This window comes from Hylobates moloch, unplaced genomic scaffold (genome assembly GCF_009828535.3).
Source record: "Hylobates moloch isolate HMO894 unplaced genomic scaffold, HMol_V3 SCAFFOLD_14, whole genome shotgun sequence".
NCBI classification, from domain to species: Eukaryota; Metazoa; Chordata; class Mammalia; order Primates; family Hylobatidae; genus Hylobates; species Hylobates moloch.
In genome coordinates, this window is record NW_026652289.1 from 94,248,504 (window position 1) to 94,272,042 (window position 23,539).

At 39.3% G+C, this 23,539-nt stretch overlaps 1 protein-coding gene across 1 annotated transcript in view; it reads right to left on the reverse strand.

Moving 5' to 3' along the window:
• Positions 1-23,539, reverse strand: part of ATP8B4 (ATPase phospholipid transporting 8B4 (putative)) — a 261,101-nt gene that overhangs the window by 192,445 nt on the left and 45,117 nt on the right. The window contains exons 4-5 of the mRNA XM_032174818.2: positions 6,204-6,317; positions 3,453-3,551 (exon numbers count right to left, since the gene is read on the reverse strand). Of these exons, the coding sequence (XP_032030709.1) occupies positions 3,453-3,551; positions 6,204-6,317 (213 nt within the window). The remainder of the gene's footprint in view (positions 1-3,452; positions 3,552-6,203; positions 6,318-23,539) is intronic.

The following is a 23,539-nucleotide window of genomic DNA, read 5'->3' on the forward strand; positions in this document are numbered from 1 at the left end:
ATTTATTCCTCTATGAAGTGTGACTACAATGAAGACCTTTAAGGCCAATATGTAGGAACTCATGCATCTAAATGAGTACCATTTCCCTGAATAATCAGATAACATGCAAAAACCACACATTTACTCCAAAGATGCCATTGCTCAAATGATTGTTGAAATTTCCTCTCTTAGAATTACCTCTGGAGCTCATAGCCCGTTCTTCAGAATGTTCTCTGTCCTTCGAGAATTGAGCTCTATGTCCTTTGAAAAGACATAATGAGATGTCTCATGTTTTGAAATATATGAAAGCCATTCTTAGAAAGCATGTCTGGTTGATAAGGTTTTTGATTAGGCTGAGAAGTAGCATTTGTTTCCAAAGCTGTGAAGCCATTAAGTCATAAGACTACCTTGTACACTGACCTTCAGAAGACAATTCTATAAGAAGAGATCCCAAAGTACCTTGAACAATGGCAACCTCACAGGAATCAGTAAACTCCAGGAACATCCCAAGCTAACCACTTTAATGTGATATTATTCATCAGTGTGGATGGATCCTATGTGTTTGTTAAAAATCCGGGGCCAGGCACAGTGGCTCACGCCTGTAAACCCACGACTTTGGGAAGCCAAGGCAGGCAGATCATGAGGTCAGATCGAGACCATCTTGGCTAACACGGAGAAACCCCATCTCTACTAAAAATACAAAAAATTAGCCAAGTGTAGTGGTGCGTGCCTATAGTCCCAGCTACTCAGGAGGCTGAGGCAGGAGAATCGCTTGAAGCCAGGAGGCAGAGGTTGCAGTGAGCCAAGATTGCACCACTGCACTCCAGCTTGGATGACAGAGCAAGATTCCGTCTTAAAACAAACAAACAAACAAAACCCAACACAGTAAAATCCCATCTCTGCTAAAACACAAAAAATTAGCCAGGCGTGGCAGCGTACACCTGTAGTCCCAGCTACTCAGGAGGCTGAGGCAGGAGAATTGCTTGAACCCACGAGGTGGAAGTTGCAGTGAGCCAAGATCATGCCACTGCACTCCAGCCTGGGTGACAGAGTGAGACTCTGTCTTAAAAAAAAAACTAACCTCAAAGGTTAGAGTCAAAATGTGAACCACGAAATAGGCTAGAAATTTCATTAAGAAATGAAGAGTTATATCCTGTGTATTCTTTAAAAAATGATATATGAAGACACACCCATTATTTCTGTGTGTGTGTGCTCTTTTAAAATGACTTGTATCAAATTATTGTTTATCAAAAAATTATATGTAAGATAACTATGAGGAAATATCACATGAACCAACTTGATAAGTACAAATCTTCCCATATGTCTTTACCATACTCAACTACTCTTAGCAGGGGTGGGTTCCCACTTTCTCCATAATGTCTTGCCTAATTCCCTTTCACACATCCCACCTCTGTTATCAATCTATCTACTGAAGGTCATCTTTCCTATTCAAAGAATCAAAGCACTTTGGTTCTTTTAAATTATGAATTTCACACCATTTTTATCTCATATTATTGTTGTTCATGTACATGACCCATCTCCCTCTACCGAACGTTAAGTTTTTTTTTAACTTCTGTTTCTGTGTCTCTTTCATTTTTGCATTCTCCATATAGCTTAGCACAGAGGGGTGTGGTGAGTAAGTGCCAGTGTTCTGAAGTCAGATTGCTTGAGATAGACTATTACAGACTAAAACAACCATGAAAAAGTATGTCTGTTAAGCCAATAATAAAGATAAAATGGAATCACAAAAAACACTCAGTTAATCTAAAAGTAGGCAGAGAAAAATAGAACAAAGAGCCAATGGGGCATATAGAAAGCAACAGCAAGATGACAGATGGCCTAACCATAATGATAACTATATTAAACATAAATGGGTTAAATATTCCAATTGAAAGGTAGAGATTTCCAGATTTTGTTAAAAATTATTAGCCTACTATATATGCTGTCTACAAGAAAACCGTTTTAAAGATACACATAGGTTAAAAATAGGCAACAGGAAATATGGGTGTGAGCTCAGAGGAGTGACTAGGGCTAGGAATATAAACCTGTAACTCATTGGCATAGACAGTTATTGAGGGGGGCATATGCAATCACTCAGGATGAAAATATAATTTGTCTGGATTTAGAATGTTTGGTTTTCCCAAGACTATGTTCTGTCTTTGAGTAAGAATGACTTCCTTTGGGTTATGCAGACTTTAAAATTCTCTATTGCCTTATATCGGACTTATTTACATTAGTTTCCTGACTTTTGAAGCTACAGTTGACCCTTGAACAATATAAATTTGAACTGCACAGGTCCACTTATACACAGTTTGTTTTTTCTCTAAAGGCTACATTGAGTGTGCCTGCTCTCCTGCTTCCCCTTCCTCTGCTTCTGCAACCCCTAAGACAGTAAAACCTCTTCCTCTTCCTCCTCAGCCTACTAAACATGACTATGACAAGAATGAAAACCTTCATGATGATCTACTTCCACTTAATGAATAGCATATATATTTTCTCTTCTTTATAATTTTCTTAATAACATTTTCTTTTCTCTAGCTTACTTTATTGTAAGAATACAGTGTATAATAAATATAACATACAAAATATGTGTTAATCAACTGTTTATGTTATTGGTAAGGCTTCTGGCCAACAATAGGCTATTAGTAAAGTTTTGAGGGAGTCAAAAGTTATACATGAATTTTTGACTGTACAGGGAGTTGGTGTTCCTAACCCCCACATCATTCACGGATCAACTATATTTGACTTTGTAACTCCTAATATAAAGACAAGAAGATATAAGAATACCTAATATTTACCAACTCTCAAACCTTAAACCAAAACGTGATAAAGAATAAGTAATGCCGGGCACGGTGGCTCACGCTTGTAATCCCAGCACTTTGGGAGGCCGAGGCGGGCGGATCACGAGGTCAGGAGATCGAGACCACAGTGAAACCCCGTCTCTACTAAAAATACAAAAAAGTTAGCCGGGCGTGGTGGCGGGCACCTGTAGTCCCAGCTACTCGGAGAGGCTGAGGCAGGAGAATGGCATGAACCCGGGAGGCAGAGCTTGCAGTGAGCCGAGATTGCGCCACTGCACTCCAGCCTGGGCGACAGAGCGAGACTCCGTCTCAAAAAAAAAAAAAAAAAAAAAAAAAAGAATAAGTAACACTTCACTGAGTGAATGCAGGTTGATTTCCAATTCTGCTCTTCCACAAATTGGTTGTATTATGAGCAAATCACTAGCTCTTTTGGGCTTTAGTTTTCTCATCTATAAAAGGAGAAAGCGAATCTAGTTACTGAAGCCCTCTTGCTTTTAAATAGGCTCTGGTTTCACAGCACCTGTATTAATCATCAAACAAATAGCAAAATAGCTTTATATGATATTGACCAAAATAACTTCATTCAAAATTTCAAATGTATCTTCATTATCTATTTCTGAGAAGCCACAATTGAAATTGAGACCTCAAGAACGCTCAAGAGCAAATACTCACATAGTCGTCTGTGGCATCTTTGACAGCTGTCATAGTTATCACCAGGACCAAAGGCACAATGGTGGTAAACCAGGTCAAGGAGGAAATTTCTGGAATTAGCTGAAACAAACATTCCAAATAGTTTAGGGCTTTTAAAGTTAGAAAATATATCTTCCAAATTGTGTCATTTAATTTTAAATTAATGGGGTTATATTGACTTATTTGTACAAATGGAGAATGACTTTCAATAATTTAGGTGTTTGTATTTGGTTATAAGACACATAGAGTAGAAGTATTATTGAACTTGTTTTCAAACTACATAACCAAAAACTGAAATTTTTATAGCAAGGAAGAAGCTTCTTGAAATCTCTTACAGATGATCACTTTCTCCAATATGTTAAATTTCACCCAACTTTTTCTGCTTTTCATCTCAACTTTTAACAATTTTACCAACTCCTCTTTTTACCAATTCCCAAAGAGAGATTGTTTGAACATCTGCCTTGCACCAGACACTGTGCCAGGTACTTTCCATTTATTACATCATTCAATCCTCAGAAAAGTTCATTGAGTTAGAGTCCTACTAACATTGTTTTTGTATAATCCCAGAAGGTTTGTATTCCACATAAATAGTACCCCCAGTACACAACACAGAATACTACATTATGAATGGTGACCAGAAGTCAGGAAATGTTGCAGACCTGGGTATCATGTCCCCATTTTATAAATGAAGAATCTAAGAGGTCATGCAACTGGGCCAAGATCACATACTGTTAAAATTTGAAACTAGGTCTCTTGGACTCCAAGCCCTGTTCCCTTGTGCCCATACCTCCAAAGCCACCCACATAAGAGAGACATAGTGACAGTGGACATAAATCTCTTAGACAGGTGGTTTTCAAATGGGATTCATTTGAAAATCTGCTGCTTCAGGGCCATCAGGCAGGAAAGGATGGGGTAGAGACGGTCAGTGGCTAAAGGTCAGGCCCCATCAAAACAACTCTAAATCAATTTTATATAGCAGCTTCCACGTAAGATTTTTTTTAAAAAAACTCTAAAGCCTCTGATGTAGCAGTAAAAATGTTGAGCTTGGTGTCAGAAAAGCTAAATTCTAGTCCTAGTTCATCATCAACTCATGGTGAAAGCTTTACCACCTAATCTCTCTGGGTCGAATTTCTTCATCGATAAAGAAAGGAGACGTTAGACTGAACCATCCCAAAGTTCCCTTCTAAATATAAAATTCTATGAACAAGAGCCTTTGGCCACAAATGAGAAAGCCGTTAGAGAAATGAACTCAAAATTCTAGAATGGTGTGAAGTGTTACTTGAAGAAACCAAAAGCAACTTCATGGGGAGAGTTGGGGGAAGAAGCATTGGACTCTAAGCTTTCTTCAACAAATAGTAAGGTGTTTATTCATTGTTTTTGCTTTCCTGATCAGCACCCAGTTCTTCTCAAATATACTCCTATTTCTTAGGGAACCATCATATCCCCTCACTTTCTATCCACATAATTTTAGGAAACCGATTCCACCCTGGATGCAGGGTTTGGCATAAGATCTTGGTTAAGCCAATTACTGGATCAAACTCTTGAGCCACAGTGACAGGTTTAGGAATGAAGATACAGCTCCAATCAGAACTAATCCTAAGACTTTTGCTGGAGCAACAGAAAAAGTAATTTCTTCATTCGTTTTCTCTCTCTCTCTCTTTCTCTCTCTCCCCCTCCCCCTCTCTGCCCCGCTCTCTCTCTCTCTGACTTGAGTTGGAACCAGGAAGCTGTCAGGGCCACCAAGTAGAGGGCCTACCTAAGAAAGGCCAATGTGTGAAAACAAAAACAAAACAAAACAAAAACAGAGAAAGAGAAGCCACATTCTGATGAAATTGTGTCCGTGAATCCAGTAATACTTGAAATGAGATACTCATGAATATATTTATCTTTTGCTTAAACTAATTAAGATTTCTGTCACTTGAAACATAAAGATTCTTAAATAGATATTCAATTAAAGAGAAAACAGTACTCAAATCTATTAATCTAATCCATCTTCTTACTTCTTAGCTATTCTCGACCTACCAGTTTGATCTGCTTAAAGTATGCTAACATAAATACTAGGTAAATAACTGGCTAACATGAACTATTTATGTGTGCGTATGGTATGTATGTGTATAGTATATATGCAGCTTCCTTGATTCATATTTTTTTCCTTCTCAAAATATCCATAAAAGCTGAAATTTCATTTAAAGGCAAATTTTAGTCAGGAGAAAAAGCAAAGGTTATTAACTACCAATTAACTATTCAAAAGTGTAAAAGTAGTCACCTACAGTGAAATAACATATAGCATCATCACTTACTTCATATATATTAAAAATATGTCACTGTTCTCAAATGAAAATGAAATGTGCAAAATTAAGCTCTGCAACCTACTCAGTCTTAGTCACCTAAGATTCTGCCTCAACTCTGGCAATCCCCACACTGTAGATGTGAGAGGGAGATAAAGAAAGGAGGGAGGACATGAACAGTAATTATTAGGCTCTGGTTTGGTTCAAATAAAGTGCAAGGCTGTGTTTTAAAGTGACCTCAGTGTTTAAAATGATGAATGTACTACTTTTTAACCATTCCTACCTCTCCCACATTTGTGAAGACAAACAGCAACAAGATTAAAAATCTGATAAAGGATGATTTTACCTAATCACAAACATTTAGCTAAGTAAATTAACTTACTTTTTTAAATTATATGAATACTTTAAACAAACAGATAATAGAGAAATACAACCTAAATATTACCTGTAAAATCAGAAGGCAAAGAAAATAGGCATTTGCCACTCTTTGGAACTGTTCAAATAAATTAATTGGCAAGAAGGTGAGAATATTATATTTCGAGGTGTGGATACGATTATCCTGAAAAAGAAATAGCATCATGTTAGTTTGGGGCAAGGCATTGCTCATGATCAGAAATAGCTCTAAAACCTACAAGCCTGAGCCAGAGTAAGAAAGATAAGCCAGTTATCTAGGAAATTTCAACTCTGGGTGGCTCAAGGCCTTCATTTATCCCAAGATGATATGCTCCTGATACTAGGTGAAATTACTGGTCCATGCCATAAACTCACCTGTAACTAAATATGTATCAAATGCAAGTCTACCCCTGAGATTTCTGACTCAAGCACTCAACTATTTGGCAGTCATTGCTTGAGTACCTACTGTATGCAGTACTGAGTTCCTGTTGGGGCCCGCAAGGCAGGAGAGAACTTCAGAAATCATCTGGTCCACCTTCCCAAAGCAAGACCCTTTTAGATAGCTCTGACAAGGGGCTCCTAGGTCTGTCTTAGAAGATCTCCTGTGATAGGAAACTGACTGCCTCACAAGGCAGCCTGTCCCCATTTCAGAACGGGAATTGCTGGAATGGTTCTTATAATGAGAAACCCAAATCTGCCTCCCTACAACTTCTTTTTTTTTTAATTTTAATAACTATTTTTTTCTACTTTTATTTTAGGTTCAGGAGCATGTGTGCAGGATTGTCACATGACAGAACTACATGTCACTGAGGTTTGGTGTATGAATGATCCTGTCATCAGGTAAAGAGCATGTTAGAGTGAGTGGAGAGCTAGACATTAACAGGAGGGGAGCTCCTGGGAAAGGAAACCTCTGGGAAGGCTCACACCTGAGGGACCACCCAAAATTTGCACATTAATGCCATCTCTAATGCTTGTTGGGGGGGGGGGGGCACTTAGTCATATGTGGGTAGGAAAGCGAGAAGGTAGCCACACAGAAAGAAACACCGCGGAATGCCTCTTAAGACACCCCAATAATCATTCACTCTGCAGTTAAAATGTCAGAATGTCGTTAGCTGCATGCTAATAAGAAGGGCAAAGGGGGCCAGGCACAGTGGCTCACGCCTGTAATCCAAGCATTTTGGGAGGCAGAGGTGGGTGGATCACCTGAGGTCAGGAGTTCGAGACCAGCCTGGCCAACATGATGAAACCCCATCTCTACTAAAAATACAAAAATTAGCCAGGCATGGTGGTGCATGCCTGTAATCCCACCTACTCAGGAGGCTGATGCAGGAGAATCGCTTGAACCCAGGAGGCAGAGGTCGGCAGTGAGCCAAGATTGCACCACTGCTCTCCAGCCTGGGTGACGGAGCACGACTCTGCCAAAAAAAAAAGGAAAAAAGGAAAAAAGATGGGCAAAGGGGACATTACCAAGAGAAACCTGGCACCACAAGTACAGATTAGGACAGACAAGGAAATTCCAAAGAGATATGCAGGCCCAACAGGTATAGATTTGACCACTAAACAACCTTCCTGGGGTGGCAGCAATGAGCAGAGCCACCATCAGACAGGATTTGTATTGATCACCAGCCCACACATGCGCATTAACCAACAGTAAGGGAGGGTCCCACAAGCCTAGGCGAGGAGTTAAGGCAGGAGCAGGAAAAACTAGGCAAAGGAGAAAGGTGGAGACTTGAGACAGGGGCAGTAATTTGCAGAAAAAGTCCAACCTGATAAAGCTCCCTGTGCAGACCTTTGGAACTGTGTTCGCACAGCATCGTCCCACCCCTCCTTTGGGGTGTACCCATTTTTCCTACGATAAACTCTTTACAATATATTTCAATAAAATTTTTTGCTATCTTTGTGCCGTCTCTTGGTTGAAATCTTTCTTCCAAGTTAGACAAGAGCTGGGACATCCACTCTCCCTAGTAACAAGCATAGTACCCAATAGGTAGTTTTTCAACCCTTACCCCCATCTTTTCACTCTCCTCACTCTAGTAAACCCCAGTGTCTATTGCTGCTGTATATGTCCATGAGTACCCACTGTTTAGCCCCCGCTCATCAGTGAGAACTTGCAGTCTTTGGTTTTGTGATCCTGTGTTAATTCACTTCAGGTAATGGCCTCCAGCTGCATCTATGCTGCTGCAAAGGACATGCTTCCTTCTTTTTTTATGCCTGTGTGGTATTCCATGGTGTATATGTACCGCATTTTCTTTATCCAGTCCACCACTGATGGGCATCTAGGTTGACTCCATGTCTTTGCTATTGTAAATAGTGCTGTAATGGACATACAAGTGCATGTGCCTTTATGGTAGAACGATTTATTTTCCATTGGGTGTATACCCGGTAACTGGATTGCTAGGTCAAATACTAGCTCTGTTTTAGGTTCTTTGAGGAATAGCCACACTGTTTTCCACAATGGCTGAACTTATTTACACTCCTACCAACAGTGTATAAGCATTCCTTTTCCTCTGCAACCTCACCAACATCTGTTATTTTTTTTTTTTTTTTTTTTTACATTTTAATAATGGCCATTCTGACTGGTGTGAGATGGTATCTCATTGTGGTTTTGATTTGCATTTCTTTAATAATTAGTGATATTTAGCATTTTTTTCATATATTTGTTGACCACATGTATGTCTTCTTTTGAGAAATGTCTTCTTGCCACATAGCAAATTCCATCCCTGGGGTCATCTAGACCAAGTCTAAGGCCTTTCTATGTTGATAACCTTCAAATACTTGAGAACCACTCACAGGACTCCCATAAATATTTATTCTGACTCGGACATTCCCAAACCTTTCAACCATTCTCCATGATTTATTTTACAGACATTTCTTCCCAGTCAGGCTCTTTTGGATCCATCCCAGCTTCTCTGCAACTCTCTTAAAACATGATACGTAGAACCAAACACAACTGTAGGTCTGGCTCAACAAGTCTATGTACAGTAAGGACTTGGATGTTCTGTGTTCTGAAGTATTGTATTGATGTGTCCAAAGATTTCATTGGCATTCTGGCAATTGTCTCTCACTATATCTTCATATTAAGTTTTGATCAACAAAAATTCCTAGACTATTTCTACATAAATCACTATTAAATCATGTTTCCCTTGCTATACATTTATAGTTGGTTTTTAAAATATTTATGTATAACATCTTTCATATTTCCTATTATACCAGCCTAATGAAAAAATAGTTAATCTTGAGTATACTATCTAAAGCATTAAATATTCCTCCCAGCTTTGTGTCATCAGAAAATTTCAAACACATGCTTTTTATATGTTCTTCCAAAGCTGTAGACAAACATACATTTAAAAAAAAGGTTAAATGCACCAAAAGAAATTTTAATTAAACCAATAAAGCTATGGCAAACTACTAGAGATCTCTCTACGAATTAATGTTAACAATTTTTTCAGGTTTAATATGTTTTATTTAACCATTTGTAAAGCCATCTAACTATATTATTTGAGGCTTAATTCTATCCTATCCACAAAGATAATATGAGAAATTTGGGGTGACAGATATTACTGAAATTCAGAATCAACATGCCCAGAATAATATTTTTTAAATGTGGTTAGTTTGGGGTAACTTGTTTTAGGTGAACCTACACTGGCTCCTAGCCATCACTGCTGTTTTTTTAAAATCCAGTCGTCTGTTAAATGACCATTTTTAACATTTGATATGGCTGGGCTGTGTCCCTACCCAAATCTCATCTTGAATTGCAGTTCCCATAATCCTCACATGTCGTAGGAGGGACCCGATGGGAGGTAATTGAATCATTAGGGTGGTTACCCCGATGCTGCTATTCTCATGATAGTGAGTGAGTTCTCACTAGATCTGATCATTTTATAAGCGGCTTTCCCCTCTTTTGCTCAGCACTTCTCCTTGCTGCCTCCATGTGAAGAGTTTGCTTCCCCTTCCATCATGACTTTAAGATTCCTTAGGCCTCCCCAGCCATGCTGAACTGTGAATTAATTAAACCTCTTTTCTTTATAAGTTACCCAGTCTCAGGTATGTCTTTATTAGCAGCATGAAAACGGACTAATACAACATTTGTCAGGAATCCAGGTGTCCAGTTTTGTGCTACAAGTTCTGGGAAAAGAAGAGATGTCAAGAGAAGAGTTTCCAGCTTAGTTGGTCTGATGCACATTAATGTACTGAAAACTGTTCTGAAAGCTAATAATGATGGTATTGCAGTACGTTAACTACTCAAGAAGTTAACACACTGCAAAATAGGGTGTTGGTACTGTCAATCAGATGTTTTTCTAAAGAAAGGACTTGGAGAAAAGAATGGGGAAGATTAAAGCTAAGGAGAAAATACAGTTAAATAAGGAGCTCATATTCCTAATTATGTTTTATATTTTCCTTCTAACTTTAAAATAGAGGTTAGCCTAGCATCTTGCAAAAAGGAAATATACAATGTCTATAACCGTCAAAACCACGGCAGGAATTATAAAGACATTCTCCTACAAAACTGAGTTCCATATAGGTAAAGAGCTAATTCTGTGGGATAAAGTAATAATGCCAAACAGAAACTATGACAATTTTCTCCTATTTGCTTAGCTTCACATATAGCAATGATTGTGTTTGTTCCACTCGTTCTGTTGTAACTTAGTCACAGATGATGCAAACCTTCACAGCTTTGAATGGGAACAAGGAACAAGGGCTCCCCCTCCTGGAAAATCTCTGGGCCAGTCTACTTTTCTTTGTTTTTCAACCAAAAGCAAAACACGCTTCCATTTCCACTGCCCTGTCCAAACATATGAGTATTCTATTGGTAAGACCTTAAATCAGGTAAATTAATATTTAGTCATTTCATAGGCTATGGGCCTACAGTCCAATCTGAGTACAGTTCATTCCATAATAAGGCACAGAAAGATCTTCACCACTATCCTCTCAGAAGTACTTTCCCACCATGAATGACTAGAAACATCCCAATCGGAAGAAAAGGAGTAGACTCCATGGAGCCTCTTTGGTGCTGATAAAAGCCAAACTAGAGGCCATGGCATTAGCTTGTCAGTGAGGAGGAATGGTTAACAGATTCCATGATGAGGTAGGCTTGGGCTCACAGTCACGGGTGATGCCAGACCAGGGCAGGGTCCCACATAGTGGGAAAATGCCTCCCCGTAAATGAATGTGAGGAAGCACATGTTCCCTGTGGAAAATGTGCTTCCAAGGAGAAGGGCAAAGATGAGCTGAGGCCCATTATTCCTCCAAGATTGACCCATCAGGTCAATGACTTCATCTCACATGTGGCAGAGTAGTAATGGAGTTGGGAGAGAAGTGTCACACCAGCAGAGAACCCTCCACCTGGAAGGCAGTGTCATTGCTTCTCTAAAATATTTTAATGCAAAGGCCCTTAGGTAGGCAAAAGGTGGCACACTTGGGGATCTAGAAGAGGGCCTATGAGGCTGGACTGCAGAGATCAGCACAAACAGACTAGATGGAGTAGTTCCTCAGAATACATACTAAGGATTTTAGTCCCTATTATCAAGACCAAAAGAGTCTTTATTATAAAGACTAATAAAGACTAAAATCCTAAGTGAAGGGGGAATTACTGAAACATCTTAAGCAAAGAAGTAACTTGTTGAGATTTTTATTTTAAAATATCACCCTAGCTAGGTGGAGAACAAATCAGTGGTAACACAAGAATAGATACAAAAAGAGCGATGAGGAGGTCTTCGAATTAGTCCAGGTGAGAGATGATGCACAGCTTGGATCAGGGTGGGGACAGAAGGAACGACCATGAATAGTAATAATTACTGACATTTACCAAGCTCTTACTATGTGTACTAAGAGTTTTACATTTTATAGTTCATCTTATCCTCACAACATTCTTATGAAATAGGTACTATTTTTCCATTATGTAGAAGGGAAATCCAAGGTTCAGAGAGATTAAGTAACTTACTAACTTACACGAGTTGACACAGCTTGTAAATGGTGATTGTAAGAGCCAGGATTTGGATCTAGCAATAGACATTCTGCTCCAGAGCCCACCCTCTTCACCACTGTGCTGCCCCAATTCATTGCAAAGCAGTTATCTCTTCTGCTTTCAGAGTAATCTGCCCTTGCTCTCTCTCTTCCAGTCTGCATTTCAAGCCTGCTGCCACTTTCTTACCAAAGGAAATTCAGTATATTTACTTTCTCCTCTCTAGTCAAGCCCTTCAGGCAGAGCTCTTGTTCTATTGCCTGATGTATGCTTACAGCTTCCTTGGATTCTCTTTCAGTTCCCCTCAAGAATGATTCTCTTGGACCCTAACAAAGCTCAATGCAGACAAATAGTACACATAACCACTCCCTTACTTTAGCTTTCAACAGAAGCACAGTGGCCAAAGTCCTTTATATTTCCAGCATTTACTACTCGGTGGGGGGGTGGGGTGAAGGTGGGGAATAAAGTAAAGAAAATGGAGTAAAAATGACAAATTTTTCAGAGATGGGCTACCAAATAAAACATTAATAAAATGGGAAGTATTATTTTTTCTAGAGGTACTCATTATACATACAAAGTAAGTATATTGCTTAAGTAAACAAAGCAAATAGAAAATAACAAACTCTGCTATATTAGCAAACATTTGGAGCATTTGGGAGATTGCCTCAATTTTTCCACTGGCAAAATGGAACTAATAACATTTCTCATATATTTATAGGACTATCATGGAAATGAGAGCATAGATGTAAAAACATCTCTGCTAAATTGAAAGAATTATGCAAATATAGGATTTTTGTGAGTGATCCCCAAATAATTTAACTGTATCAAGAAATGTAATGTACTAGTCAGGATAACCGGCTATGCTACAGTAATAACTCCAAAATCTTCACAGCTTAACCCAATAAGAGTTTATTTCTTGTTCATGCTACTTGCCCAACATGAGTCTGCTCATCAGATACTCATAATGGACCACCCACCATCTGCAATGCTTCGAGATATATTACCAGAGGAAAAAGAAGCTCTGAAGAGTCTCACTTTCATATGTAATGCTTCAACCCAAATGCTCACAACTTATTGGCCAAAAGAGTCACCATGGGTCCAAAAGACAGGAAGCTAGAAACATTAATGGATACCACTAATGGCTATTGCAACCAGTAATGGACGCTAACCTAGTGTTTTGAGAGGAAGAGACACATCTACTACCAAATATGTCAAAAACCAACCGGCCGAGCACGGTGGCTCACGCCTGTAATCGCAGCACTTTGGGAGGCCGAGGTGGGCAGATCACAAGGTCAGGAGATCGAGATCAGCCTGGCTAATACGGTGAAACCCCGTCTCTACTAAAAATACAAAAAAATTAGCCGTGTGTGGTGGCAGGCACCTGTAGTCCCAGCTACTTGGGAGGCTGAGGCAGGAGAATGGCATGAACCCGGGAGGCTGAGCTTGCAGTGAGCTGAGATCGTGCCACTGCACTCCAGCCTGGGCGACAGAGCGAGACTCCGCCTCAAAAAAAAAAAAAACCAAACAAAAAAAAAACAACAAAAAAACACCAACCTCAGCGCTTTAAATTCAGTCCTGTTAATGACACATGCAATATTCCTTTGACTATTTCCTCTCTCCATCAGCTAAACAATGTGCCAAATTCCTTAGTCTCATGAACTGGATAGATTCATCTCCCATCCATAATTCCAGGGTCAAATTAGCTTAAGGCAAGTACATGGCCCACCCTCCTAATTACAATTTTGAATTCAGACACTGGCACATAAACTACGTCAATTCTGAAATTTGCTGATAATGTAAGCTTTCTCTTTTCTATTGCATTCCAATCTGGAAACAAGTAGCCCTAGAGATTACTAACAGCAACTTGGGGCTTTGAGTGGGGAGGCTGCCAAGAACAAACTCCGCACTAAAAATGCAGGGCCAAGAAATGCAGAGGAAGAAACTAGACCAAGCCTCTCCTGAGACTAGCCCTATCTCTGGACTTTTCAGTTATATGATCTGTCCATTCAACTCAAACTAAGTCAATTTGAGTTGGTTTTTCTTTTACTCTCAACCAACCAAACACCAGGTAAGAACTTTCATAACATATGCAAGATCAGTTTGCTTTTTAAATAATAGCTTACTTGTATCTCTGTGTATGTCTTAAAGAATGCATCCCAGAAGGCTTAAACCCAAATGAGCTCAGTAGTTGTCCAGAGACACTGCCTACGTCTATGAATCCCACAAGCCCCAGCAGCTTTTGCAATGAGTACCACACTTTCCTCACTATCAAGTCATCATCCCACATTTGATGAGACATTTGTACATCATGACAACTATAAAAAGTAACTTTCCAGAGCTTGAGGAGGAAAACATCTAGCCTTTCTTGCCACAAAAGGAGGCAAATACACTATTTTTACGGTATGATCCAGATTCCAGAGACAGAAATCATCCTGACTAGTAAGGGAGAGATTATCTCTAAGCCATAAAATAAAAAACAAAAAGGGATTGTGTCCACAAACTACTGGCATAAAAGAGAAAGTAGCCAAAAGGCATTTGTACCACTCAGAAAATATGTTAATCACCCATGTTCACGCAAAGATCCCAAAAGAATGCATGTATGGGACCTGGAGATTAGACATCTGGTACCTCACTGATACCAGGAAGAACCCCTGGTAGCTCCTCAGTATCAGCTGACTATTGCCTGGTGCAGAGTCCACAGCTTTCCAGGATAGGGGCAATGGAAAGACGACAGTGCTCTTCTATGAACGCTGCTGAGGAAGCCTCAGTCACAGAAGGGGCTTTGCAGAGCGTGTCAATCAGTACTGACTACACTCATCATCACCATCACCACCACCATCATCTTAACGTTCTCCTGAGCCTGGGCTCCCAGGCTTGAGCAGAAAACGTGTATGAGGAGGGAAAGAGCAGAGGGCACTTATCCCCCAACATTCATTCATTCATTCAACTAATTTTTGTTAAAGTCCTTCTGTGCTTTAAGTCAATAATGTTATTGAGCCAGGGCTACAGACATGAGTAAGCAAAGACCCTCCCCTCATCGAGTAAGTTTGTATGTTAGTTGTGGAGAGAGAGGCAGGAACAAGCAGACAATAAACTTGTAAACTGATGACACAATTTAAGGAGGTGATCACCAAATACTATGACAAAAACAATGAACAATAGAGCAGGAGCACCTTGCCTGCCAAGACTCCCTCAGGAAGCCTTCTTGCTTGATTTTCCAGGTTAATGCAGTATCAAGATTACCCTACTTGGTGAGACCAGTGGGAATACGTGTCCCTTAGGGGTGCTCATTTCCTGGGTGCCCAAAAGAATCCTTTGGGCTATCAGAAATAAAAAAGAACTTCACGTATATTTTAACTAAAAATGTTAAAGTTACTAACGTTTAATTACCATAGACAATATATGTATACATATATACATATATAGCAAAGACAATATAATATATATTATCTATAGTAAAAATAATATATAGTACACACATGCATATGTGTATACACATGTATATAAATATTAATAGTAAAGACAATCTATGCATTGTCTATATGTATACACACATATAGATTAATTTTTTTTTTTTAATTGAGACAGGGTCTCACTATGTTGCCCAGGCTGATCTCGAACTCCTGGCCTCAGGTGATCCTCCCACCTCAGCCTCTCAAACAACTGGGATTACAGGTATGAGCCACCACATTCAGTCAGATTTAATTTTCTTTTACAAGTGAGGAACATGCTCATAAACTTTGAAAACTGTGGACTAAACACTGTTATGGACAAAGGAGCTCATCTGTGTCTCCTCCTTTTAGATCACGTGTCACTAAGACTTGGGCACAGAATGGAGAACATATGACTTTATATGTCATAGATTCTCTGGATCATACAGTGACACCAGATAATGGTATTGCCTCCTTCCATCTCCAGGCACTATGCTGAACACCGTATCATCTCAGGCAGTCCTTAAAAAATCCAATGAGCTGTGACTATTTCAGCACCATTTTACAGATGAGGCAACTGAGGCTTAGAACAGTTGTGAGGGTTGCCTATAAAAGCAAGTCTTGTACAATCCTGTGTTCTCCCAAATGGTGTTTCGTGAGAAACAAGTCAGAAACTAGGAAGTCTATAGACTGCCTTTTGGTTAATGGACTCACTGGCCCTCATCTGACATCCTTCACTCTGGTGACGAAGAGAACCTCTCTAAACTAAAGCACAGTGAAGAGCTCACATTAATTCAATCAGCTGGAGCAGTCACTTCCAGTCCTTTCAATCTAGGGAGAACATTGCTGGGCTTGTCTAGGGAGCTCATTTTCCATCTAGACCTCAGGAACAGAGACAGTGGTCAGGAAAGCTTTCAGGCCTCTGTCTCCCCACAAAGCAAATCTGCCTGACAGTGTCACAAACTTTGTTCTCTTTTTCTACCTTCCAGCCTTACTTTAGTGTTCCAGTGTCTGTAAGACAGTTCTAGAGCTAGTAAATGGCCTAGGAATAGTAATTTATCTACAAAGAACTAATTTTGGATAATTATCAGGGGAACAAATTAAATTTCCCTCTGAGATTAATTTAATCACACTAATTTTTTTTTCTCCAGGGTGTTTAGACGCATATAACACTTTAAGTAGTTGCAGGAAAATGTTTACTTTCTTTTTGTGACATCTAAAAAGGGACTGAAAATACAGACAGAAAGAGAAAGAGAGAGAAAAAGACCTAGCATATGCCTTCTCCAGAGAGAGAAGAAGAAGGCATACAAAAGAGAAAAAGAAAAGAAAGCAAAGATTGTATTTCAGCGGGACTTTCCTGGGGCATCCCTAATGATCTGTTTGCCTCCCATCTCTGCTGGGCTAGAGCTCATCTATGCCTCCTCCTTTTAAATCAACTGGGGATCTAGGGAGTCAGCCCTCGGCTTTGGCCCACGAATTCGTCTGAGCCTGAGCTTTAGGGATCTTGTATGATCAGAGTGGGCATTTCTTTGAGTTGAGGTGGGGGCTGGCTTGTTCAAGCCCATTTCCTGAACTACAACTTTGGACAACTTAGTGCAGATGGACTGCTTTGTTTATTCGGTCTGAAAATTAGACCATGTTCACGCTGTTGTGTAGTCTGGGAACTAGGCCAAATTTCAAGACCTCAGTGTTTATAACAATAAGAAAGACACAATGGAAAAGTCCAGTTAACGAGGAAAGGCATCCATAAAGAATTTCCCAAAGGGCCAAAGAGTTATAATAGCACACGATACACAGTCTAATCCTTCCTAGCACTCTACTTCTTATACTAGAGTTCTACATAAATAATACCACCTCAGGGGTAGCTATTCAATTTTCTCCTGAATCCCTAAGGATCAGATGGAACGTGCATGCAGTTGTCAGCACCCTCTGCCATGCCCAAGGGGTACTGGAGCAACTGGGACCCTGATCCACTCATGAAGGTGTTCTCCCGCAACAGTGCTAGCCTTTCCTGGTCTCCAGCCCCTTCGCAGCCAGGGTTGGGAAGTAAATCTATATTCACACAAACCCACAACGCCTGGCTTTGTGTTTTTTTGTTTGTTGAGTGGCTTTTGTTTGGGAGTAGAGGTGTTGAGAGAGAGAGAATAAAAGACCGGGAAATACAGAAGGAAAATTCTCCACATGGGGCAGGTAGGGGAGGGCAAGGGAAAAAAAGAGTTTTAAAGCATCTTCTATCATTAAAACACATCAATAATAATTTATGAATAAAGTGCCCATCTTTAATTTTTGTGATTATGTCATGCACAACGGGTTTGACGAATTTTCACCAAATTTGAGGTTATGCTTGAGATAGTCTTAGTTAAATAAAGACTGTCATAAATTTGCTTTGGGGGACTGACAATGGAGTTCCCTGATTACATACACAAAAATAGGCATTTGTCTTCTGTAGGAGCCAACACAGAGATTCAATAAGAAGCCCATGTGGATGCTGAACAGAGCAAGAGCTGCACGGTGAGAAGATGCACAGTGAGTCTCCAATCAAATCTCACTAGGCCAGATCCTCTAAGTCACTGAACTGATTTGCAACTGACCCACTTCTGCTGGAACAATTCTAAGTACCAGGCTCCAGGTCAAATAACGGTGTGACTTAGTTGTTTAATAGTTAATGATCCACCAGAGCATCACTAGGAAGGCCAGCTAGGAATAACTGTTAACGTACAAAACTGTGAAACAAAGCAAACCAGATCCTTTCCCCTGTTCCCTGAATGAATGAATGAACAAATGAATGAATGAATCAATGGCTCTGGCCGCAGTTCCTGAACCTCCTCCACCATCTCATTTCACTGCCTTCGTAATCCTCTTCCCTAGCGCATTCCTCGTCCATGTTCCTCTTCCTGATTCACTCCATCTGGCATAAGGGTTAGAAAACAAAGTTCATCCAGACACTTATGCAAGTGTGTCAGTTTTTCAGGAGGAAGAAGCCAGAGAAGTCAGACGGTTTGGAGGAACAAAATCAGGAGGCTTGTCAGAGGAATAGACAACTGTGCCCAGTATCCCTCCCTCTGAGGGTAACCAGGGGTGCTATCATTGAGAGAAGGAACTTGAAGGGCTGGAGGACGCAAAACCTAGGGGTCTGTGGCCTGAGCCCTTTTTTAGAAACTGGTTTTCCCCAAATGGTTAACATTTCTTGTTATGTAACTCCACAAGATATCAAGCCTGCTTTAGATATTCTCTTCCCACAATTGTCATTTCCAGTACTGTAAAATGAGTTGCCTATACTCTCAGTAAGGAAACTGAAACCCAGAAAGGCTAAAAGGCACTTGCCTCGGCCGAGCCAGAGCCATGACCCACAGCATCCCCTGGGTTTCTAGGAAATTTTCTGATTCCAGAACTAAAGAAAAGCTGCCACTAGGAAGGAAGGAGGGAAGGCAGACATGCCGTACTGAAAGGAACTACTTATGTGACAAGACAGATCACCTCAAGCCTTAAACTTAATACACACAGGTTAAGAACAAAGACCTTCCTCACAAACCTGGTTTCAGGAAAGCTTCAAGAACTTCTTGAAGACATTTTTCCCAAAAAATCTACTCATATTCACCACAATGAAACAACAATCCAATTAAATAATACTTGAGTGAACGCAATTTTCCCAAGAGATGTTTAGAAAAAAGTGAGGGCTTAGAGTCCTGAATCTGAAAAGTGATTCCATGTTTTATCAACTAAGTGACCTTTCTCTTAATTCCTCCAATCCTTCATTTCCCCCATGTAAATCTGCATGGGAATACCTACCATGCAGAGTTGTTGTGAAGATTAAATGAGATAATACATGTAAAGTGCTTAGCACTGTGCTTGATAATTTAATACTTTCCCCGCCCTGCCCCCACCACCACCTCCTTGCTTTTGCCAAAATCTTCCAGGCACTACCAACTAAAATAAGAAGAGAGAATCAGTTCAGAACTTCTGAAACTCAAATATGTATAGGAATCATTTTGGGTTGTGTTAAAATGCAGTGATACACCCGGAGTTTTGTGGTGGGGCCTGAGAGTCTGCATTTCTAACAAGCTCCAGGGGAGGCCAATGATGCTGGTCTGTCTGTGGACCACACTTCAAGAAGCAGAGTATTAAAGAGCTCTGAGAGTTTTGATAGCCACAAATTGCTGTGATACAGGAAAGGTTGCATACAGCTTTTTCAAAAGTTGATATAAGTTACATTAGTACAAATCCAAGGGAATCCCATTTGTGCACTAGAGACTATGAACTTTAGGAGGTACTGGATTCCCCCAGTAGGCCGTGGAGTTGAATCAATGTCACAGATGAAACACTGAAATGCCTTACTCCGGGATTTAGGCTAGAAGTACAAGGTGCCCTTTTGACTCAGCTGTAGATATTTTTCCGGACTTCGTTTTCAATCCTTTAAGAAAAGTATATTGGATAAAAAAAAAAATCAGTGAAAAATCAGATTTTTTTCCCTCCATTTTCAATTTAAGCTCTGGCAAATAAAAAGATCAGATCAAGCATCAAGTTGGAAAACAAAGGAACCATGGAGGAAACTCCACAGGTATGTGGAACCAAGAAGGAGCACAACAGGCTGAGGAAAAGGAATAGGGATCAAAGGTATTCTTATTTTTAAAAAATGTACATCCCAAAGTAAAAGGCATCATTTGCACAGGCAATAGCATATAGGCCCTGAATGATTTCAGGAATTTAGTAATAACTATTTATTGATAAAGCATAAATTCAAAACTATTCCAATGTCAAGATATCTTATTTTAATAAGCCTATATAAAATTCACATTTGAATTAAAGAAACAAAAAAAATTAACTGCTTTTCATATTTAAAGCATTCAATTCCAGTATACCCTGGAAGTACTTTTCAGCGAGCTCATCATTTTCAGTCAGTTTAGGTTTAAATCTACTTATATGTGACTGGCACTTGGGTTTTTGAGTAGCAAAATGGTTCCCCAAATACAGACAGGGATTCAAAGTACAGTGCAAGTTGGGAAGTTTTCAAGCCAAGTCAGGTCATTTTTACACTACATAACTGAAACATAGTATTTTATCATTCTTTCATTCTCTTTGAAAGACATTTATTACCAATATGAACAACTTTAAGAAAAGAAATGCATTTATCTCTTCCTAGAAAATTGTCTTCCTTACCCAGATACAGTGAAAATGTTTATTATAAGCTAACACCATTCATTTTCATACTTAACTTTGTAATGTCTTATACTGTTATTTCATTTATGCATGTGAAATAATCTCAAAATTCCAAGAGTTCCTGAAGGGCTGAGACCTTATACGTTTTTAAGTGTCCAGAGCATTTAACAAAGTGATAAGCAAGAATTACTCAATACATGTGATATAGTTCGGATGTGTGTCCCCACCCAAGTCTCGTATTGAAATGTAATCTTCAGTGTTGGAGGTGGGGCCTAGTGGGAGGTGATTGGATGATGAGGGCAGTTTCTCAGGGATGGCTTAGCACCATCCGCCTTGGTACCGTCCTTACAATAGTGAGTTCTAGTGGGATCTTGTCATTTAAAAGTGTATGTCACCTTCCCACTCACTCTCTTGCTTCCGTTTTCACCATGTGATGTGCCTGTTCCCCCTTCACCTTCTACTATGATTGGAGGCTTCCTGAAGCCTCCCCAGAAGCAGATGCTGCCATGCTTCCTGTACAGCCTTGTAGAACCGAGCCAATTAATCCTCTTTTCTTACGAATTACCCAGTCTCAGGTACTTCTTTACGGCAATGCAAGAACAGTCCAAGACAACATGGCTGATAAACCCAATTGGAAAAAATACAAAATAATATATGAGAGGAAGACAATTCCACTTATGAGAAAATAACACGAGCTAATATAATTTTTCATAATTAATGACGCATCACAATAATTTTCAGTACATAACCTATAGAAGTTCTTTCGCCAAAGAAAGATAGGCATTGGCATAAATATAGATTTTTCACATTATTTAGCACAACATGCAGTTTATTAATTTTCTCATATCAGAGTGCAAGGGAGAAAAAAAATCAAATATTCCTTTAGCTCATTTTCTCACCTAGAAAAGCACTTCTTTTTCTGCAAAGCATTGTAAAGAAGTTCAGCTCATTTGTGCTTCTAACCTCAAAAAAGTCTTTCTTAGGACAATGGCGTTTTTGTGGTATTGAGTCTACAGGAGTCTGAAATATCACACATGGTACTAAGTGGTTTGCAAGAATCATAGGAATATGACCTGGGAGGTCGTATTTAAGAAAAGTATATTGGATAAAAAAAAAATCAGTGAAAAATCAGATTTTTTTCCCTCCATTTTCAATTTAAGCTCTGGCAAATAAAAAGATCAGATCAAGCATCCAGTTGGAAAACAAAGGAACCATGGAGGAAATTCCACAGGTATGTGGAAGCAAGAAGGAGTACAACAGGCTGAGGAAAAGGAATAGGGATCAAAGATACACTTATTTTTAAAAAATGTACATCCCAAAGTGCACAGGCATCCTTTGCACTTTGTGACAAGTGCAAGGGAGGAATCTTCAAAGTTCAGTTATTCATTCTATCCTTCTGCTTCCATACATGTAGAAGTAATCTAAACCAGCACTATAATAGATGTCTTTAAAAAAAAAAAAAAAAAGTCTTTCTGCTTATTAAGACAGAGAGCAATATTACTACATAATTAAACAAAAATTGGGCTGCCAGCAAGGACAGTTCACTATAGAAATTGGAACTAGTTAAGTAAACAAGACGTAGTGATTAATGGCCCAACAGCAATCTATAGGAAGATCTCTAGTGATAAGACGCATGGCTATGTTCTTAATTGTGTTGTGCTCAGTATTTTTATTATTAACTTAGATCAGTGATTAATCCAGGTTGCCCATTAGAATCACTAGCGGAGCTTTAAAAACAAAATGCCTGGACTCCACCCCTAAAGCTTTTGATTTAATTGGCCCATTTGTTTAACTATCAATGACAATGCAGAGATATGCTAAAGTCCGCATAGATACAATAATAAAAGGAATAGTTTAATGACACAGTAAGTGCCTATTATGTGCCAACAAGCCCTATGACAAGCAAGATATGGAGATAAATGTGACACGGTTCTTGTCATTAACAATAAAAATAAAATTAATATGAGATTAATAGACTCAACAATCACTGAAAAGATAGTGCAGTCTTAGACTGTATTAACAATCTTTCTCCACTTCAGGATGGTCAAATAAATTCTAGACTATTGTGTTTGACTTTGGAGGAACCCACTTGAAGAAGTTATAGAAAAACTGAGGCTCTTTGAAAAGAAAAGGAATAGCAGGTGATTTTCCTGGAGATCTGTTTATTCGATGAATTTGTGTTTGATATTTTAAACACAAATATCAGAAGTGTTGTTGCATGAAACAGAAGACATGTTTGCTCTGATTCGGTCTCTGAAGAAAAGCTAAAACAATGGAAAATAAAGCAAGAGAATATCAATTTGGCTCAATTGATGGAAAAATTACCTAATAATTAAAACTACCCAAATACAGAAAAGACTGTTTGGGGAGGTAATGAGGTCCCCTCTTCTAGAGGGATATAAGCACAGACAGGATATGGAGTTGGTTAGAATTCTGTAAAGAGAGTTGAATGGAAAAGCTTTAAAGGATAATTCCACACTGAGATTCCACAGTGTATTATACTTAAGCTAATTTCCTTGCAGTACCTAAGAAATCAGGTTTTTCCTTTTGTATAAAAAAAAGCCCTTCTTCCCTAAACTTTTGGACAATTGGTACACAATGATGTCACCATCTATAACATACCTTGATGACACCTGAACAGCCACATCTGTAATGATGTGAATTGACAACCAAGGAGCACGCATAAAACCCAGTACAATCAGGACTGCTAGGGACACCAAGTCAAGGGTATCAGGAGCTAGAGATTTGGATCACCAGTCTTGGCATGTGACTCTGATTGCTGTCCTCTGCTTAATTCCTCTGAGAATAGTCTCATTATTCAAGCAAAAACATTCTTAC